General features: G+C 39.7%; 1 protein-coding gene across 1 annotated transcript; it reads right to left on the bottom strand.

Annotated features, from left to right (window-relative positions):
* Positions 1-16,329: 16,329 nt before the first annotated feature.
* LOC125406397 (olfactory receptor 11A1-like) lies at positions 16,330-17,277 on the bottom strand. The gene has a single exon (XM_048443398.3). It carries the CDS (start codon positions 17,275-17,277, stop codon positions 16,330-16,332), a length of 948 nt encoding a protein of 315 aa, XP_048299355.1.
* Positions 17,278-17,746: the final 469 nt, after the last annotated feature.

Raw genomic sequence — 17,746 nt, 5'->3', positions numbered from 1 at the left:
GAACTTCTTCTTCTTCTATACCTGTCATTCTTAGGTTTGGTCTTTTCATTGTGCCCCATATTTCGGATATTTTGTGTTAAGCTTTTGTTAAATTTAATGTTTTCTTTAATTAATGAGTCTATTTCCTCTATTTTATCTTCAGCGCTAGAGATTTTTTTCTTCCATCTCTCATATTCTGTTGTTTATGCTCGATCATTTTGATCATTTTCTCATGATTTCTGCTTCTATAATTCCCTCGGCTTGTGTTTTCTTTATTGTCTCTATTTCAGTTTTCAAGTCTTGTATAGTTTCTTTCATATGTTTGATCGCTTTTTCTCAGTTTTCTTTATGGGATTTGTTGATGTCTTCCAATTTTTTGTTTGTCTTTTCCTCCATTTCTTTGAGGGAATTACTCATTTTTTCTTTAAGGGCCTCAAACATTCTTATGAAGCCATTTTTTAGGTCATTTTCTTCTGCTTCATCTATATTTTGCTGTTCAAGTCTTGCTGTTTTAGGATCACTAGATTTTGCTGGTATAGTGTTGCTCTTTGTTGGTGTTGTTTGTGTTCTTACCTTGTCTACCCATCTTTTTTCTCTAATTGGTGTAGTTGGGGCTATCTGGGACTCTGGTGATCAATCTTCCAGGTGCCAGTGGATCCAAGGCTCAGATGGTTATTCCTCGTGGTGCAGTCAGTGCCACAGTTCCAATCACCCCATTGGTCACTCTGTATTCCTGAAAGTCTCTCAGCATTCCTGAGGTTTGCTCCATTCCCATAGAGTTCACTCTCTCGGGCCTGCTCTGGCATTGGTTGCTAGCTCAGGCCTGTTTCTGTAAATGTCCCTGGTCTGGATCTACTCTTGTAGAGGTCCTTGACTTGAGGTTGGTCCTGCAAAGGTCTCTGGCTCTGCTCTACTCTCTCGGATGTTCCAGAGTCAGGTATGCCCAGACTACCTGAAATCCTGGTTCAAGCTTTCTCCCTCAGAGGTCTCAGACTCATGCCCAGGCCTGAAGAGGTCTCCAGTTCCCACCTACTCTCTTGAAGATTTTAGACTCATGCCTGGACCTGCAGAGGTCCTGGCTCAGGCCTAGTTTCTCAAAGGTCCCAGACTCATGCCTGGACCCGCAGAGGTCCTTGCTCAGGTCTACTCTCTCGAAGGTCCCAGACTCATGCCTGGACCTGCAGAGGTCTCTGGCTCTTGCCCATTCCCTCAGCTGTTGCTCTACTGTATCTGCTCTTGTGAAGTTCGTTTTCAGGTCTGCTCTGGCCTAGGTCGCTGGCTCAGTTCTATTTCCGTAAATGTTCCTAATCTGGATCCACTCCCACTCATGTGAAGTTCACTGTCTTAGGCCTGCTTCGGCCTAGGGTGCTGGCCCCGTCCTGCTTCCACAAATGTCCCTGGTCTGGATTCGCTCCCATGGAGTTCATCATCCCAGGCCCACTCTGACCCAGGTCACTGGTTCAGTCCTGCTCCTGTGGATTCACCGTCCCAGGCCCACTCTGGTCCAGGCAGTGGATTCCAAAGGTCACTGGCTCGGTCCTGCTCCTTTGGAGTCCACTGCTTCAGGCCTGCTTGGTCTCTGTTACTCTTTTTAGCAGCTGAGTAATACACTGTTGTGTAAATGTACCATGTTTTCTTTATCTATTCTTCAGTTGAGGGGCATCTAGGGTGTTTCCAGGTTTTGGCCATTACAAATAAAACTTCTGTGAATGTAGTTGAACAAATGTTATTCTGAAATGATTAATCATCCTTTGGGTATATGACCAAGCTTGGCATCACTAGGTCTTGAGGTAGATTTATTCCCAATTTTCTGAGAAATAGCCACATTGATTTCCAAAATGATTGCAGAAGCTTGCACTCTTGCCCACAATAGAGGAGTGTTCCCCTTGCTCCACATAGGTTCCAGCATAAGCTGGGATTTGTATTTTTGATCTTAGCTATTCTAACAGGTGTAAAATGAAATCTCAGATTCACTTTGATTTGTATTTCCATGGTGGTCAAGGATGATAAAGATTTCTTTAAGTATTTCTCTGTAAATTGAGATTTTTCTGATGAGAAATTTCTGTTTATGTCAGAATTCCATTTTTGTAATTGAATTATTTGTTTTTATGTCTAGTTTCTTGAGTTCTTTATAAATTTTAGAGATCAGCCCTCTGTCAGATGTAGGATTGGTTAAGAAAGATAGTATCCCTTTCTATAGGCTGCTCTTTTGTCCTATTGACACCATGTTTTGCTCTTGCAGAAGCTTTTCAGTTTCATGAGGACCCATTTATTAATTGTCAGTCTTAGTGTCTATGCTACTGATATTTTATTCAGGAAATTGTCTTCTGTGCCAGTGAATTGAAGGCTATTACCAACTTTCTTCTCTATCAGGTTTAGAGTAACTAGATTTATGCTGTGGTCTTTGATCCACTAGGACTTGAGTTTTGTGCAGCCAGTGTACAGCCCAATCTTACAGAGGCATTTCCTTAATTGGGTTATCCTCTTCTAAGATGATTTTAACTTGTGCTAAGTTGACATAAAACTACACAGCACAGTTACTTAGTATCTTTGAGCCCTGGTGACTTTTTGTGTACCATGGGAATTATTTCTGTCTCTGAACTGAATGGGGAGTGTAGAAAAGTTTTGTAAAATTCTAAGTATGGCTGGGCATGGGGGCACATGGTTTTAATCCCAGGACTCAAGAGGTGGAGGCAAGTAGATCTCTTTTACTTTGAGGCCAACCTGGTCTGCAGTGAGTTCCAGGACAGTTAGGAATGTTACACCAAGAAACCCTGTCTCTGTGATCCCAAAAATTCTAAATATGATATGATGTTGCAATTATTCTCAATCTAGTTCTTAAATTGAGAGCCTAAGACTCAAAACAAGTGAGAGACTGGCCCTAGATGTCAGCTATATTAAAAACAAACAGGTATCGTAATCCTGTACTCATATTCCTTACAAGGACATGCAGAGCCCAGAATGTACAAGAAATGGTCCCTTTGTCCCATAGCCTCCTTTTATTTCAACAGGATAATGTGACTCTCTCTTATTAAGCTTCCATCTTTTTTGAGCTCAAATACATGAGAACAGGAAAGAGTCATCAACTCTGGAAACAATATAGCTCAGACTTCCATGCTGACATCTTGACTAAACTCAGAAAAAGAAGAGTGATGGGACTCTCAGACAGACAAATAATCCTGATATGGCAGCTATGGCTATAGTATGTCCTTCCTGCCCCACCCCAGTGCAATCTTGACTATACACATAAGCTGCATCTTATCCATCACCAAAGGACCACACAGCACTGGAGCTAGAGTCAAGAACTTATCAGTCAGCATGCTCTATCTTGTCATGAGAAAGAATCTGACATTGCTAGGAATAGCAATAGGCTTCCCTCATAGATCACTTCATGGCACGTCATGAAGTTTTTGCCAATTATTACTCTCACTTTGAGAATAAACTTGATATAGACATGCTAGAAGCTTACAAGCTTACAGTCTTGACGGCATGTGCCTTGGCTATTATGAAGAGTGTGCAATAAATACATGTGTGCAAATGTAGTTTTGGTGTTAAGACTTCATTGTCTTTAGATGTATATCCAGAAATGAGATGATTAGATCAAATATATGGAAGTTCTGTTTTCAGTTCTTTAAAGAACTTCCACATTATATATTTTACATACAGGCTGTGCTCATTTACATTTTTCACCAACAGTTGATGAGCTTCCCCTTGTCTGTGTCCTCTTAAGAATTTATTTTTTGTTTATGTTTTTTCCAAATTTAATCATTCTGGATACATTAAAATGATACCAAACCATGGTTTTAATATTCATTTCCTTGATCTGTTATGTTGAACAGTAATTCTCTCTAAGCACTCTCTTGTTCTCCTCTTATCCAGTTCAAATCATTTTTCCTCAAACTTATTGGGTTTAAATTAAGCCAAGTATGTTCCATGGGTTTTTAATATATTTTTATAGCAAAGAAATAAAGGAGTTTATAAAGAAAGAAAAGTTCTAGCAAAAATAAACATATATGTGCATCTCTTGCTGGGAGCAGAGTGTATGTTCAAATGAAGTTTTGAATGGAACAATAAGAACTAGGAAAAGCAGAACTTCTGAGAGAGCACACAGGTGGGGCTCACACACTAGTTGTCCTCCTTCCTGTTTTTCATTAGCTTGAGCGTATTTCCCCATCTCTAGAGCTGGAAATCCACTGGTCTAGGTCAGTGGTTCTCAGCCTTCCTAATGCTGTGATCCTTTAATTCAGTTCTTTATGTTGTAGGTACCCCCAACCATTACCTTCATTGCTATTTCATAACTGTAATTTTGCTACTGTTAGGGATCATAATATAAATATTTTTGGAGACAGAGGGTTGCTAAAGGGGCCTCAACCCACAGGTTGAGAACCATTGGTCTAGGGAGTCATACTTCTTGGTTCTTCGCAAATTTTAAGGTTTTATTTCCAATTGTGAGTCCAAAAAAATGCAACATCTCTGGTCCTATAGACTCCACAAACTTGAAAAGTGTCTCACACTTCATGTTTCATTTTACTGTTTTAACAGAAATAGGAAGCCAATTATAAACAAATTCTCTTCCCTTCCTTCTAATGAGAAGGCAAGAGCTGTGGTTTCCTACCGAAGGAATACTAAGGAAGTATTTCCCTCAGATGACAGTGGTTTACTGACCACAAAAACCTTGAGGCTTTTTGAAATAATTCCAGGCTGGGACTTTGCAGGAAGAGCACCGTGGGCCAGTAGGTGATGTCTGACTTACAGTGATGACTGTTACAGTCCTCACTGACTGTAACAAATATGGTCCCAGAGGCAGTTATAGCACAAAGGGAAGTTACTTATGTGCTGCTTACTAGGAAGAAAAGTCACTGACTTGGGAGTGTTACATAGGATAAAGTTTTGTGTTCAGAAGTACTGAAGCCCAGCTGTTTCTCTATAATTATGTGAGAAATATATAATTTTTGAGATAATATAATGGTATTATATGCTATAATATATAATATGTGAGGTTTATAATATATTTATAATATATCAGGTTTCTTCCTGATGCTCTAAGAGGTTATCTCCATATCTATGAAAAACACAAAAGAGATTTCAACAACTCTGAGCAGTTATCGCTTTATAATATCAACAGTGAATACCTACCGAATAATCATTTTTTCCCTAGAGTTTGTGTTGCAGGGTAACCTGGAATAATTGCTAAAGCTCTTTGTCCACTGACCTCTATTTGTGTCTTAGTTACTTTTCTAATGTTGTAATAAGAAACCATGACCAAGGCAACCATCAAAAAAAAGTATTTCATTTGGGGGTTTATGGTTTCAGGGGGTTAGTGTCTATCAAAGTCATAGTAAGGAGAATGGCAGCAGACAGGCAAGCTTAGTGCTGGTACAGTAGCAGAGAGGGCTAGCTGGGAATGGTGTGGGCTTTTGGAACCTCAAATCCCACTCTGAGTGACATACCTCCTCCAACAAGACTATACCTTCTAATCCTTCCCAAACAGTTCTACCAACTGGCGGGCAAACATTCAAATATGTGAACCTTTGGGGCCATTCTAATTCAAACTGCCACAACTTGTGAGCCAGCCAATATGTTGCACATGTCTTCATGCAGGATAGATATAGTATTTCTTTCTTTACAAATAAGAAGGGCCAAGACTCATGAGTTTAGTAACTTATCCAAGGTCACAGTGCTAAAAAGTGGCGGAGCTTGATATAGAAACTTACCCATGATGAAAACAATCACTCTCCCATCTAGTCATCCACCGCACCCCCAAACAGAGTAATGACAACCTGTTATAGTTGAACTGCCTGCAGATAACTGAATGATGACAACCTATACCTCTGCTTGAGACACATTATCATATCAACAATGTTCTTCTAAATTTCCGTGATATTTAAGACGGTAATTTGCCCCTCAGCTTCTGCGGCAGGGTCTTCGGTGTTCCACAGGACGCCTCCCTGCCCCCACTGCTGCCGCCCTTTTGTCTCCTGTGTCCTTGGAATACCAGATGTCCCTGTTTCAGTGCTGAGGAGTTCTATCCAGAGAGGTGAGTGGGTGCTCGCCAGGGCGGTCTGGCCCGAAAGAGAGCACAGCCCCTCCCCCTTCAGCTTCTGCGGCAGGGTCTTTGGTGTTCCATGGGATGGGACGCCTCCTGGCCCCCACTGCTGCCACCCTTTTGTCTCCTGTGTCCTTGGAATACCAGATATCCCTGTTTCAGTGCTGAGGAGTTCTATCCAGAGAGTGCTGAGGAGTTTCATCCAGAAAGGAGGAGATGGGCAGGCGCCAATGCAAGAATTCCTTCAACAACCTGAAAGGCAACATGACATCACCAGAATCCAAGGATCACGAAACTAGAAGAATTGAACACCCTATTCCAGAAGAAATAGAAGAAATCGACTCTACGTGGATCTTTATGAAAATAATAGAGGAACTTAAACAGGAGGTGAAGATCTGCCATAAAAAAATGGAAGATAAGTATAACAAAAAGATTGAGTAAATGAGTAAAGAAATGGAAGAGAATTATACCAAAAAAGGTTGAAGAAATGAGTAAATCCATAAATGAAATTCTGGGAAACCAAGAAAAAACAATCAAACAGGTAATGGAAACAGTTCAAGATTTGAAAACTGAAATGGAGGCAATGAAGAAAACACAAGCCGAGGGCCGGCTGATTTTGGAAAATCTAGGTAAACTAACAGAGACTTCAGAAACAAGCATAACCAACAGAATACAAGAGATAGAAGAAAGAATCTCAGACTCTGAAGACACCATAGAGAAAATAAACGCTCTGACCAAAGAAAACAGCAAATCCAACAAATTCTCATCACAAAACATTCAGGAAATGTGGGACATAATTAAAAAAAACCAAATCTAAGAATAATAGGGGTAGAAGAAGGAGAAGAATTGCAGATCAAAGGTCCAGAAAATATATTCATCAAAATTATAGAAGAAAACTTCCCCAACCTAAAGAATGATATCCCTATGAAGGTTCAAGAAACATACAGAACACCGAATAGACTGGGTCAAAAAAAAATCCCCTCGCCATATAATAATCAAAACACAAAACATTCAGATTAAAGAAAGAATATTAAGAACTGGAAAGGAAAAAGATCAAGTAACTTATAAAGGTAAACCTATCAGACTTACACCAGACTTCTCTATGGAAACCATGAAAGTCAGAAGGTCCTGGATAGAGGTACTGCAGAAACTAAGAGAGCATGGATGCAAACCCAGACTACTATACCCAGCCAAGCTATCGTTCACTATCAACGGAGAAAACATAATATTCCAGGATAAAAACAAATTTAAACAATATGTAGCTACAAATCCAGCCTTACAGAAAGTATTAGAAGGAAAATCACAACCCAAGGAATCCAACATTGCCAACACTGCCTACAATAACTCAGACATCTAGCGACCCTTCACAAGCACAAATCAAAGAAGGGAAACACATACACTCTACTACCTCCCCCAAAAAAAAACTGGAGTCAACAACCACTGGTCATTAATATCACTTAATATCAATGGACTCAATTCACCTATAAAAAGGCACAAACTTAAAGATTGGATACGAAAACAGGATCCAACATTCTGCTGTTTACAAGAAACACACCTCAACCACAAAGACAGACATCTACTCAGAGTAAAGGGCTAGGAAAAAGTTTTCCAAGCAAACGGACCTAAGAAACAAGCAGGTGTGGCCATTCTAATATCTAACAAAATTGACTTCAAACTAAAATCTATCAGAAGAGATAGAGATGGACATTTCATACTCATAACAGGAACAATTCATCAGGAAGAAGTCTCAATCCTGAATATCTATGCCCCTAATATAAAGGAACCCACTTATGTAAAAGAATCACTTCTAGAACTCAAGGCAGTCATCAAACCACACACACTAATAGTAGGAGACTTCAACACACCTCTCTCACCAATGGACAGGTCAATCAGACAGAAACCCAACAGAGAAATAAGAGAATTATTGGAGGTACTGAATCAAATGGACTTAACAGATATCTATAGAACATTCCACCCAAATAGGAAAGAATATACCTTCTTCTCTGCGGCCCATGGAACCTTCTCAAAAATTGACCACATACTCGGTAACATAGCAAACTTACACAGATACAAAAAAATATTAGTAACCACCTGTGTCTTGCCAGATCACCATAGATTAAAGTTGGAATTCAGCAACAATGCTACCCCCAGGAAGCCAACAAACTCATGGAAGTTGAAATGTCAACAATTAAATCACCCCTGGGTCAAGGAAGAAATAAAGAAAGAAATTAAAGTCTTACTTGAATTTAATGAAAATAAACACATAACATACTCAAACCTATGGGACACTATGAAAGCAGTGCTAAGAGGAAAGTCCATAGCACTAGGTGCCCAATTAAAGAAAACAGAGAAAGCACATATATGGAGACTTAAAAGCACACTTGAAAGCTCTAGAAAAAAAAGAAGCAGATTCACCCAGGAGGAGTAGAAGATTGGAAATAATCAAACTGAGGGCTGAAATCAACAAAATAGAAACACAGAAAACAATCCAAAGAATCAATGAAACAAAAAGCTGGTTCTTGGAGAAAATCAACAAGATTGACATACCCCTATCCAAACTAATCAAATGGCAGAGAGAGAACATGCAAGTTAATAAGATCAGAAATGAAAAGGGGGACATAACCACAGACACAGAGGAAATTCAGAGAATCATTAGATCTTACTACGAAAATTTATATGCCACAAAGTTGGAAAATGTACAAGAAATGGACATTTTTTAAGATAAGTACCATATACCAAAGTTGAAACAAGACCAGGTGAACAATCTAAATAGACCTGTCAATAATGAAGAATTAGAAGCTGTTATCAAAAAACTCCCTACCAAAAAAAGCCCAGGACCAGATGGTTTCAATGCAGAATTCTACCAGAACTTCCAGGAAGAGCTAATACCTACACTCCTTAATGTATTTCACAATATAGAAACAGAAGAGTCATTGCCAAACTCTTTCTATGAAGCTACAGTTACCCTAATACCAAAACCACATAAAGACACAACCAAGAAAGAGAATTACAGGCCAATCTCACTCATGAACATCGACGCAAAAATTCTCAACAAAATCCTGGCAAACCGAATCCAAGAACACATTAGAAAACTCATCCATTATGATCAGGTGGGCTTCATTCCAGAGATGCAGGGCTGGTTCAACATACGCAAATCTATCAATGTAATCCATCATATAAATAAACTGAAAGAAAAAACCACATGATCATTTCATTGGATGCTGAAAAAGTATTTGACAAAATTCAACACCCATTTATGATAAAGGTGTTGGAGAGATTGGGGATACAAGGATCATACCTAAATATAATAGAAGCAATATACAGCAAGCCAACAACTAACATCAAACTGAATGGAGAGAAACTCAAAACCATTCCACTAAAATCAGGAACACGACAAGGCTCTCCACTCTCTCCATACCTCTTCAATATAGTGCTTGAAGTTCTAGCAATAGAAATAAGACAACATAAGGGGATCAAGGGGATTCATATTGGAAAGGATGAAGTTAAACTTTCGTTAGTTGCAGACGATATGATAGTGTACATAAGCGACCCCAAAAACTCTACCAAAGAACTCCTACAACTGATAAACACCTTTAGTAATGTGGCAGGATACAAGATCAGCTCCAAAAAATCGGTTGCCCTCCTATACACAAAGAATAAAGAAGCAGAGAGGGAAATCAGAGAAACATCACCTTTTACGATAGCCACAAATAGCATAAAATATCTTGGGGGTAACTCTAACCAAGAAAGTGAAAGACCTATTTGACAAGAGCTTTAAGTCTTTGAAGAAAGAAATTGAGGAGGACACCAGAAAATGGAAAGACCTCCCCTGTTCTTGGATTGGGAGAATCAACATAGTAAAAATGGCAATTCTACCAAAAGCAATCTATAGATTCAATGCAATCCCCATCAAAATCCCATCAAACTTCTTCACAGACATTGAGAGAACAATAATCAAGTTTATATGGCAAAACAAAAAACCCAGGTTTGTCAAAACAATCTTATACAATAAAGGAACTTCTGGAGGCATTACCATCCCTGACTTCAATCTCTATTACAGAGCGACAGTATTGAAAACAGCTTGGTATTGGCATAAGAACAGAGAAGTCGACCTATGGAATCGAATAGAAGACCCGGATATTAAGCCACAAACCTATGAACACCTGATTTTTGCAAGGGAGCTAAAGGTATACAATGGAAGAAGGAAAGCATCTTTAACAAATGGTGCTGGCATAACTGGATGTCAACCTGTAAAAGAATGAAAGTAGATCCATATCTATCACCATGCACAAAACTCCAGTCCAAATGGATCAAAATCCTCAACATTAATCTGACCACTTTGAATCAGATAGAAGAGAAAGTGGGAAGTAGTCTACAAGATATAGGCACAGGAGACCACTTCCTAAGTAGAACCCCAGTAGCACAGACAATAAGAGAATCAATGAATAAATGGGACCTTCTGAAACTGAGAAGCTTCTGTAAAGCAAAGGACACTGTCAGTAAGACAAAAAGGCAATCTACTGACTGGGATAAGATTTTCACCAACCCCTCATCAGACAAAGGTCTGATCTCCAAAAAATACAAAGAACTCAAGAAACTAGGCATTAAAACTCTGATTAACCCAATTAAAAAATAGGGTACTGAATTGAACAGAGAATTCACAACAGATGAACTTCGAATGGCCAGAAGACACTTAAGGTCATGCTCAACCTCCTTAGCGATCAGGGAAATGCAAATCAAAACCACTTTGAGATACCATCTTACACCTGTCAGAATAGCTAAACTTAAAAACACCAATGATAGCCTGGAGAGGCTATGCTGGAGAGGATGTGGAGTGAGGGGAACACTCATCCATTGTTGGTGGGAATGCAAACTTGTGCAGCCACTGTGGAAATCAGTGTGGCGGTTTCTCAGGAAACTGGGAGTCAACCTCCCTCAGGACCCAGTAATTCCACTCTTGGGAATATACCCAAGAGATGCCCTATCATACTACAAAAGCATTTGTTCAACTATTTTCATAGCTGCGCTTTTTGTAATAGCCAGAACATGGAAACAACCTAGGTGCCCCTCAATAGAAGAATGGTTAAAGAAGGTGTGGAACATATACACATTAGAGTTTTACTTAGCGGTAAAAAAACAATGGCATCTTGAATTTTGCATGCAAATGGATAGAAATAGAAAACGCTTTACTGAGTGAGGTAACCCAGACCGAAAAAGAGTAATATGGTATGTACCCACTCATAAGTGTATTCTAGCCATAGTTAAAGGTCTTTGAGCCTATTATTCGTGATCCTAGAGAAGCTAAATAAGAAGGTGAACCTGAAGAAAATCATATAGTTATCCTCCTGGATATAGGAAGTAGTCAATATTGCAAGGCAAACTTGGGTGCACGGGGGGTGGGGTGGAAGTAAGGGGAGATGGAATGAGAGAAGGGAGAGGGGGAATATTGGGGATGGCGTGGGGGAATTAGATGGGGGGAGGAAGGATGGATATGGGAGCAGACAAGTATATATCTCAACTAAGGGAGCCATTTTAGAGTTGGCAAGAGACTTGTTTCTGGAGGGGTTCTCAGGCCCATGGAGAGGTCCCCAGATTGTTCTCTGGGCAGCAAAGGAGAAGGTGCCTGAACTGGCCTTGACCCATAACCGTACTGATGAATATTTTGCATATCACCATAGATCCTTCATCTGGCGATGGATGGAGATAGAGACAGAGACACATTTTGGAACACTGGACTTAACTCCCTAGATCCAAATGAGAAGCAGAAGGAGGGAAAACGTGAGCAAGATAGGCAGGACCAGAGGGAACCTACATCTGATGATGGATGGCGATACAGACGGAGATCCACATTGGAGCACTGGACTGAGCCCCCCAAGGTCCAAATGAGGAGCAGAAGGAGGGAGAACATGAAAAAGGAAATCAGGACCGCGAGGTGTGCGTTCACACACTGATACAAGGGGACTGATCTAATGAGAGCTCACCAAGGCCAGCTGGACTGGGACTGAACGAGCATGTGATCTAACCGGATTCTCTGAATGTGGCTGACATGGGGGCTGACTGAGAAGCCATTGACAATGGCACTGGGTCTTGTTTCGTCTTCATGTACTGGCTGTTTGGGATCCTAGTCTGTTTGAATGCTCACCTTCCTAGGCCTGGAGGGAGGGGTGAGGAACTTCCACAGGGAAGGAAACCCTGACTGCTCTTAGGACTGGAGAGGGAGGAGGAGAGGGAGTGGGGGCGAGGAGAGGGAATGGGGGGAATGGGAGGGTATGGGGAAGAGGGGAGGAAGTGGAAATTTTTATAAACAAACAAATAAAAAAATGGTAATTTGTCTGCAAAAAGCAAAGTGTGCATCTGTTTTCACATAGTACAAATGTACTATTACCCAACTCAGATCTTGACTAACCTCCATGAATGGTGAACACAATCTCTTAGCTCAACTGGTAAAGAAGGGAAAAGATAAAACCAGATTTTTCTCTTCCCAGAACTGGTGGTGTATAATTTTCCAGAAATGACAAGGAGACAAACAATATCTGAGTATGAAATGCTGCCATCAGCTCTTCTACTCGGAAGCTGACTCAGAACTAAAAACTTTGTACTAAGCTGCTTTTGAATGAAGAACAAGCACATATCCAGCACATATTGCTATCACTACTGAAAGCGTGTCCATCAGGAAGAAAGAGTATCACATAAGGCATAGCAACAGGGAGTGGCATCGAATAATACAGTTTCTCAACTTTTGATTAGGCTTACTGCTGTGGTGACAGAGGAAAGGCTTCTCTGGGTCTACAGATCACAACTTGCTTATTGTTTGTTAATATCTAATATCCACTTATAAGCAAATATGTACCATATTTATCTTTCTGTGTTTGGATGACTAAAGATACTGATTCAGTTCTTTGATTGAACTTCACTTCTGCAAATTTTCATTCTCCTACTTCTAAACCCTAGAGTACAAAGGATTACAAGATTTATTCCAATCTCTATCATATTGGCTATATTTGAAATTAATCAACAGTAAAATTATATATTTAGAATGTATAATTAATGGTAAAAGTTTTATTTTCTTACTATGGTACTCATAAATCCTTTCAAGAATTTTTAGATATAAACAGTAGGATGTTCAGATGTGTTCTAATTGTTCAACTACAAAAGAGTATTATGACAAAGTGCACTTGCTATGTATGTTCCAAATGATATTAATTTCTACAAATAATACCGTAAATGTTTCTAATACTATATGTGTTAATAAGAGATTGTCCTAAAACTTCTGGATTTTCAGTTATAATTTTGACACCTGCATGACAGTGTTTATTAGATATAAATGTATATCAGATATATATGTTCTTTTTGCTTGATCGTAATTCCATAAAACTTGCCTTTAATCTCCACTTCTTTATTTTTTTCCTTTTATTGCAAATATATTCTTTTCTCATACAATATAGCCTGATTATAGCCTCCCCTTCCTCTATTCCTCCCAGTTTCTTCCGAACTTCTCACTCCCCTTGAGCCCCTCACTTTCTGTCTCTCAATAGAAAAGAGCAGGCTTCCAAGAGAAAACAACCAAACATAACAAAATAAAATAAAAAATGAAGCAAAAAACTGTTATATCCAAATTAGACACAGCATCCCAACAGAAGGAAAAGAGTCCCAAGGGCAGGCAGAAGAGTCAGAGAACCACTCATTTTCACAGGCAGGAGTTCAATGAAATTACTAAGCTAAGAACTGCAACATATACACGGAGCACCTGGTGTATAGCCATGTAAGCCCTGTGCTTGTTGCTTCAGTCTCTGTGAGCTCATATGTATCTTGCTTAGTTGTTTCAGAGAGCCATGTTCTCTTGGTGTCCTCCATCTCCTTGGGCTCTTACAATCTTTCCGCATCCTTTTCCACATGATTCCTGAACTCTGAGGAGAGGGATTTGATGGGCACCTCCCATTTCGACTCTCCAAGTAATGTCTGGCTGTGGGTCTCCATCTGTTCTCATTCTACTCTCAGAGGAAGTCTATCTGATGGTGACTGGATAAGGCACTGGTCTATGAGTATAGCAGAATAACATAAGGAGTTATTTTATTAATATATACAGATGAGTGATGCTTGCTTTTATCCTAGGTCTCTGGGCTATTTAGTCTATGATTCTTGGTTAACCAAGCATTGTTGGGTAGGGATTCCTTCTAACGGAGTGGGCTTTAACTCAAATCAGACATTTGTTAGTCCCACAAATTCTTTGCCACCATTGCCATAGCATACTTTGCAGGCAGTACAGATTATAGGTCAGAAGTGATTGGGTTGGTGTCTACATTTCTCTTTCAGTAGCCTTCAGAATACCTTCCCACACTAAAGAGATTAAAATGTAGGGGTGAAGGCTCTATGTAGGCACAAGCTTAACTTTTCCATGTTCAATGTTCTGTTGGTGTTTTCCTTAGCAATGAGGCCCCAGATGTTAGTTTGCAGAGAGCAGCACTTTTTCTTTGCAACAACCTGAGTTGTTTCAGGGTTTCCATGTGACGTTCTTAATTGAGTGAAACCAAGTACTGCCACTAGAAGTCTCACATGGCAACAAGAAAGTCCAGTTGTGATTCCACATTCCTCATTACTAGGAGTACTCAATCATCTTCATACATTCCAGGAAGTTTCCACTACACTAGGATTCTATATCACCCACAAATAACCTCCAATTCCCGTCATTTCTTCCCACACCTTCTCCCTTCACCCCATCCCCCTCATCTGATCCCCACCCCAACCCACTCATTCCCAGTCTGTCGATAAAATCTATTCTGTTTCTCCCTCCCAGGGTGATCCATGTGTGGTCACTACTCCTCTCCTCTTTATCTAAACTCTCTGGGGTTATATGTTGTAGCTTGGTTATTATTTACTTGATGGTTAAATACCCATTTATAAGCAAATATATACCATATTCATATTTTTGGCTCTGAGTTACTTCACTCTGGTTGATGTTTTTATAGCTCCATCTATTTGCCTGCAAATTTCGTGATGTCATTTTTTTATAAAAAAAAACTGAGTAATATGCCATTGTATAAGATTTTATAAGATACTTTATCTGGATTATAAGATACTTTTCATAGGCCAAATGTATTTCAGAGAAAGACACAAAAGCTTTACACTCCCGATATGCAAATAACATCTTGCATAGTTTTATTTTTATGAAGATTTTAGGTTTGCAGCAAAACAGAAAACATAGCAAATTCTCACATGCCCTCTGTGCTTACACAACCAACCTTCTCAGTATCCAAATCCCATGCCTAATGGGGTCTAATTGTTATACTCATGAAACGTCATCATCACCCAATGACCAATGCGGCTCACTGTAGATAGTGTACATTCTTTGAATTTTAAAAATGTGTAATGACACATACCCATGATAACAGAATCACAGAGTAGTTTCACTCTCTCATAATTTTATAGTCTGCTTAGCCAATGCTTCCTTCCTCCTAATACTTGGTAACTACTGTCCTTTCAAAAATATTGTGTGGAAACATGGAGAATGTAGCTTTTTCAGTAGCATTAGTGGTATTCCTTTAGGCTCTCTCTGTGTCTTTTCATCGTTCAGTGATTCAACTCCTCTTTACAGAACTAAATAGCATTCCATTTTCTGGACTTATCCATTCATATACTGAAGGACATTTTTATTGCCTCCAAATTTTGGCAACCATAAATAATGCAACTATGAAAAAATTCTGTGTACATTTTTCTTTTATGGAAATAAGTTGTCACTGAATTTGAACAAAGGGTGTAATTGCTCAATCACATTGAAAAAGTGTGTTCAGTTTTGTAAGAAACTGCAAGTCTGTCTTTCAAAGTAGCTGAGAATGTTGCGTGTCTGCTAGCAATGTGAGATTTCTCCATCTGGTGCTGCCAGTGTTGTAGGTTTGGGCCATTCTTGTAGATATGCATTGGCTATCTGATTATTTTTAATCATCAGTACAATTTTGTATTTGTATTCATGGTGTTATACTGAGTATTTGGCTAATGATTTTCTTCTAATTAAACTGGGAGTTTGATGAGAGCAAAGAATGCCTCCGTTATTTTTCATCTGTTTTGTCTAGCAAAGTACCTTGAGCATAATGGACTTTCAATGAATAGTTGAAAAAATTAGTCAAAATCTTTTCACTTCCTCTTGATTATTGGTTTTTATTTGTAGATGAGTCCATGATGCTTGGAAATGGTAAGACGGAACCTGACCTACTTAGACCATGGCATCCTAGTTCACCTGAACCTGTCAGAAGTCAGTAGCATCTATAACATCCTCAGGGGCAGTTGTTACACTACTTTTCTTTTCCCTGTCATATGAGAAAGCCTGGCTTCTTACCCAGGCATTTCTTCAACGCTTCATGGATGTCTCTGTTTCTCAGACTATAAATAACGGGATTGAACATAGGTGTCAGGATAGTATAGAGCAGAGAGAACCCTTTACGCAAGTGTTGGGAAGAGTCGGCAGAGGGCACAAGATATGTGGCAATCAGTGTTCCATAAAATACTGTGACAACAGTGAGATGGGAAGAACAGGTGGAGAAAGCCTTTCTCCTGCCTGTGCCAGATGGGATCCTTAGGATGGCAATGAGGATGCATGAGTAGGAAATTGTGATGAGGAGAAACGGTACCAGCGTGACTGCGGAAGAGGTGGCAAAGGCAATGGTCTCAGTCAGTGAAGTATCCATGCAGGAGAGGTGGATCAGAGGGGTAAAGTCACAAAAGAAGTGGTCGATTTCATTAGGGCCACAAAAGGTTTGTCTGCACAGCAGGACCATGGTGATGGCTGTGAGGAGGAAGCAACAGAACCAAGATCCAGTAGCCAACCTTAAGCAGAGAGAGCCAGTCATCAGGATGGGGTATCGGAGAGGCTGACAGATGGCAAGATAACGGTCATAGGACATTACAGCAAGCAAGAGGCACTCTGTTGCAGCAAGGGATCCAAAGAAGTAGAATTGTGCCAAGCATCCAACCACTGAGATAGTCTTCTGGTCAGCTATGATAATCAGCAACATCTTGGGGACAATGTTGGAGGTGTAGCAGACCTCCAAAAAGGACAGGTTCACCAGGAAAAAGTACATGGGAGTGTGGAGAGCATGGTTGCACAGAACTAGGAGGACAATGAGGATGTTTCCAGAAACAGTTAGGATGTAGAAGATGAAAAACATTATAAAGAGGGAAATATTGAGCTGTAAAATGGAAGAGAATCCTCGAAGAACAAATTCCACTATCATCGTTTGGTTTGCCCAGGATAAGGTCATCTTACTTTGGCTTCTGTGAAGGAGAACATACAACGAAACCATTAAAAAATATAGCTGGTTCTAGTTTACACAAAAACATGAAGAGAATGGGTTTTTCTGTACTCTGTCTACTCCCTGCTCTATGGTACCTAAGTTAGAGGGAGTGGACTGAAGAAGAGAGTTGGGGTTCATTAACTCACATGAAAGAAAATAACTTCAAATAGGTACTGTGGTTTCTCTCTTTCCTTTCCCCCCCTACTTGATCTTTTCACTTCATCAGGAACAGAAACATATGAAAGAGAAGAATATGAAGATGGATTGAGGGTGGCTTATTACACACTCTTCCTAAGTATATTCTGGTAATCTGGTGAATTATAGACAAGAAACTACAACTGAGAAAACTAAGAGGAGGTTTGTGAAACCACAGAGAGCATGGTGAGCCAAGAATACAAGACAAAGAGCCCCTCCAATGTCAAACAGAAGCAATATT

The sequence above is a fragment of the Myodes glareolus genome, chromosome 17 (assembly GCF_982192425.1).
Source record: "Myodes glareolus chromosome 17, mMyoGla1.1, whole genome shotgun sequence".
Lineage (NCBI taxonomy): Eukaryota > Metazoa > Chordata > Mammalia > Rodentia > Cricetidae > Myodes > Myodes glareolus.
Note: the sequence above shows the minus strand (reverse complement) of the source record. Positions and strands in the feature narration are given on the sequence as shown.

Bases quoted from the DNA above. Each gene is read 5' to 3' on its own strand.
- LOC125406397 (XM_048443398.3), bottom strand. From the start codon at position 17,277: ATGACCTTATCCTGGGCAAACCAAACGATGATAGTGGAATTTGTTCTT.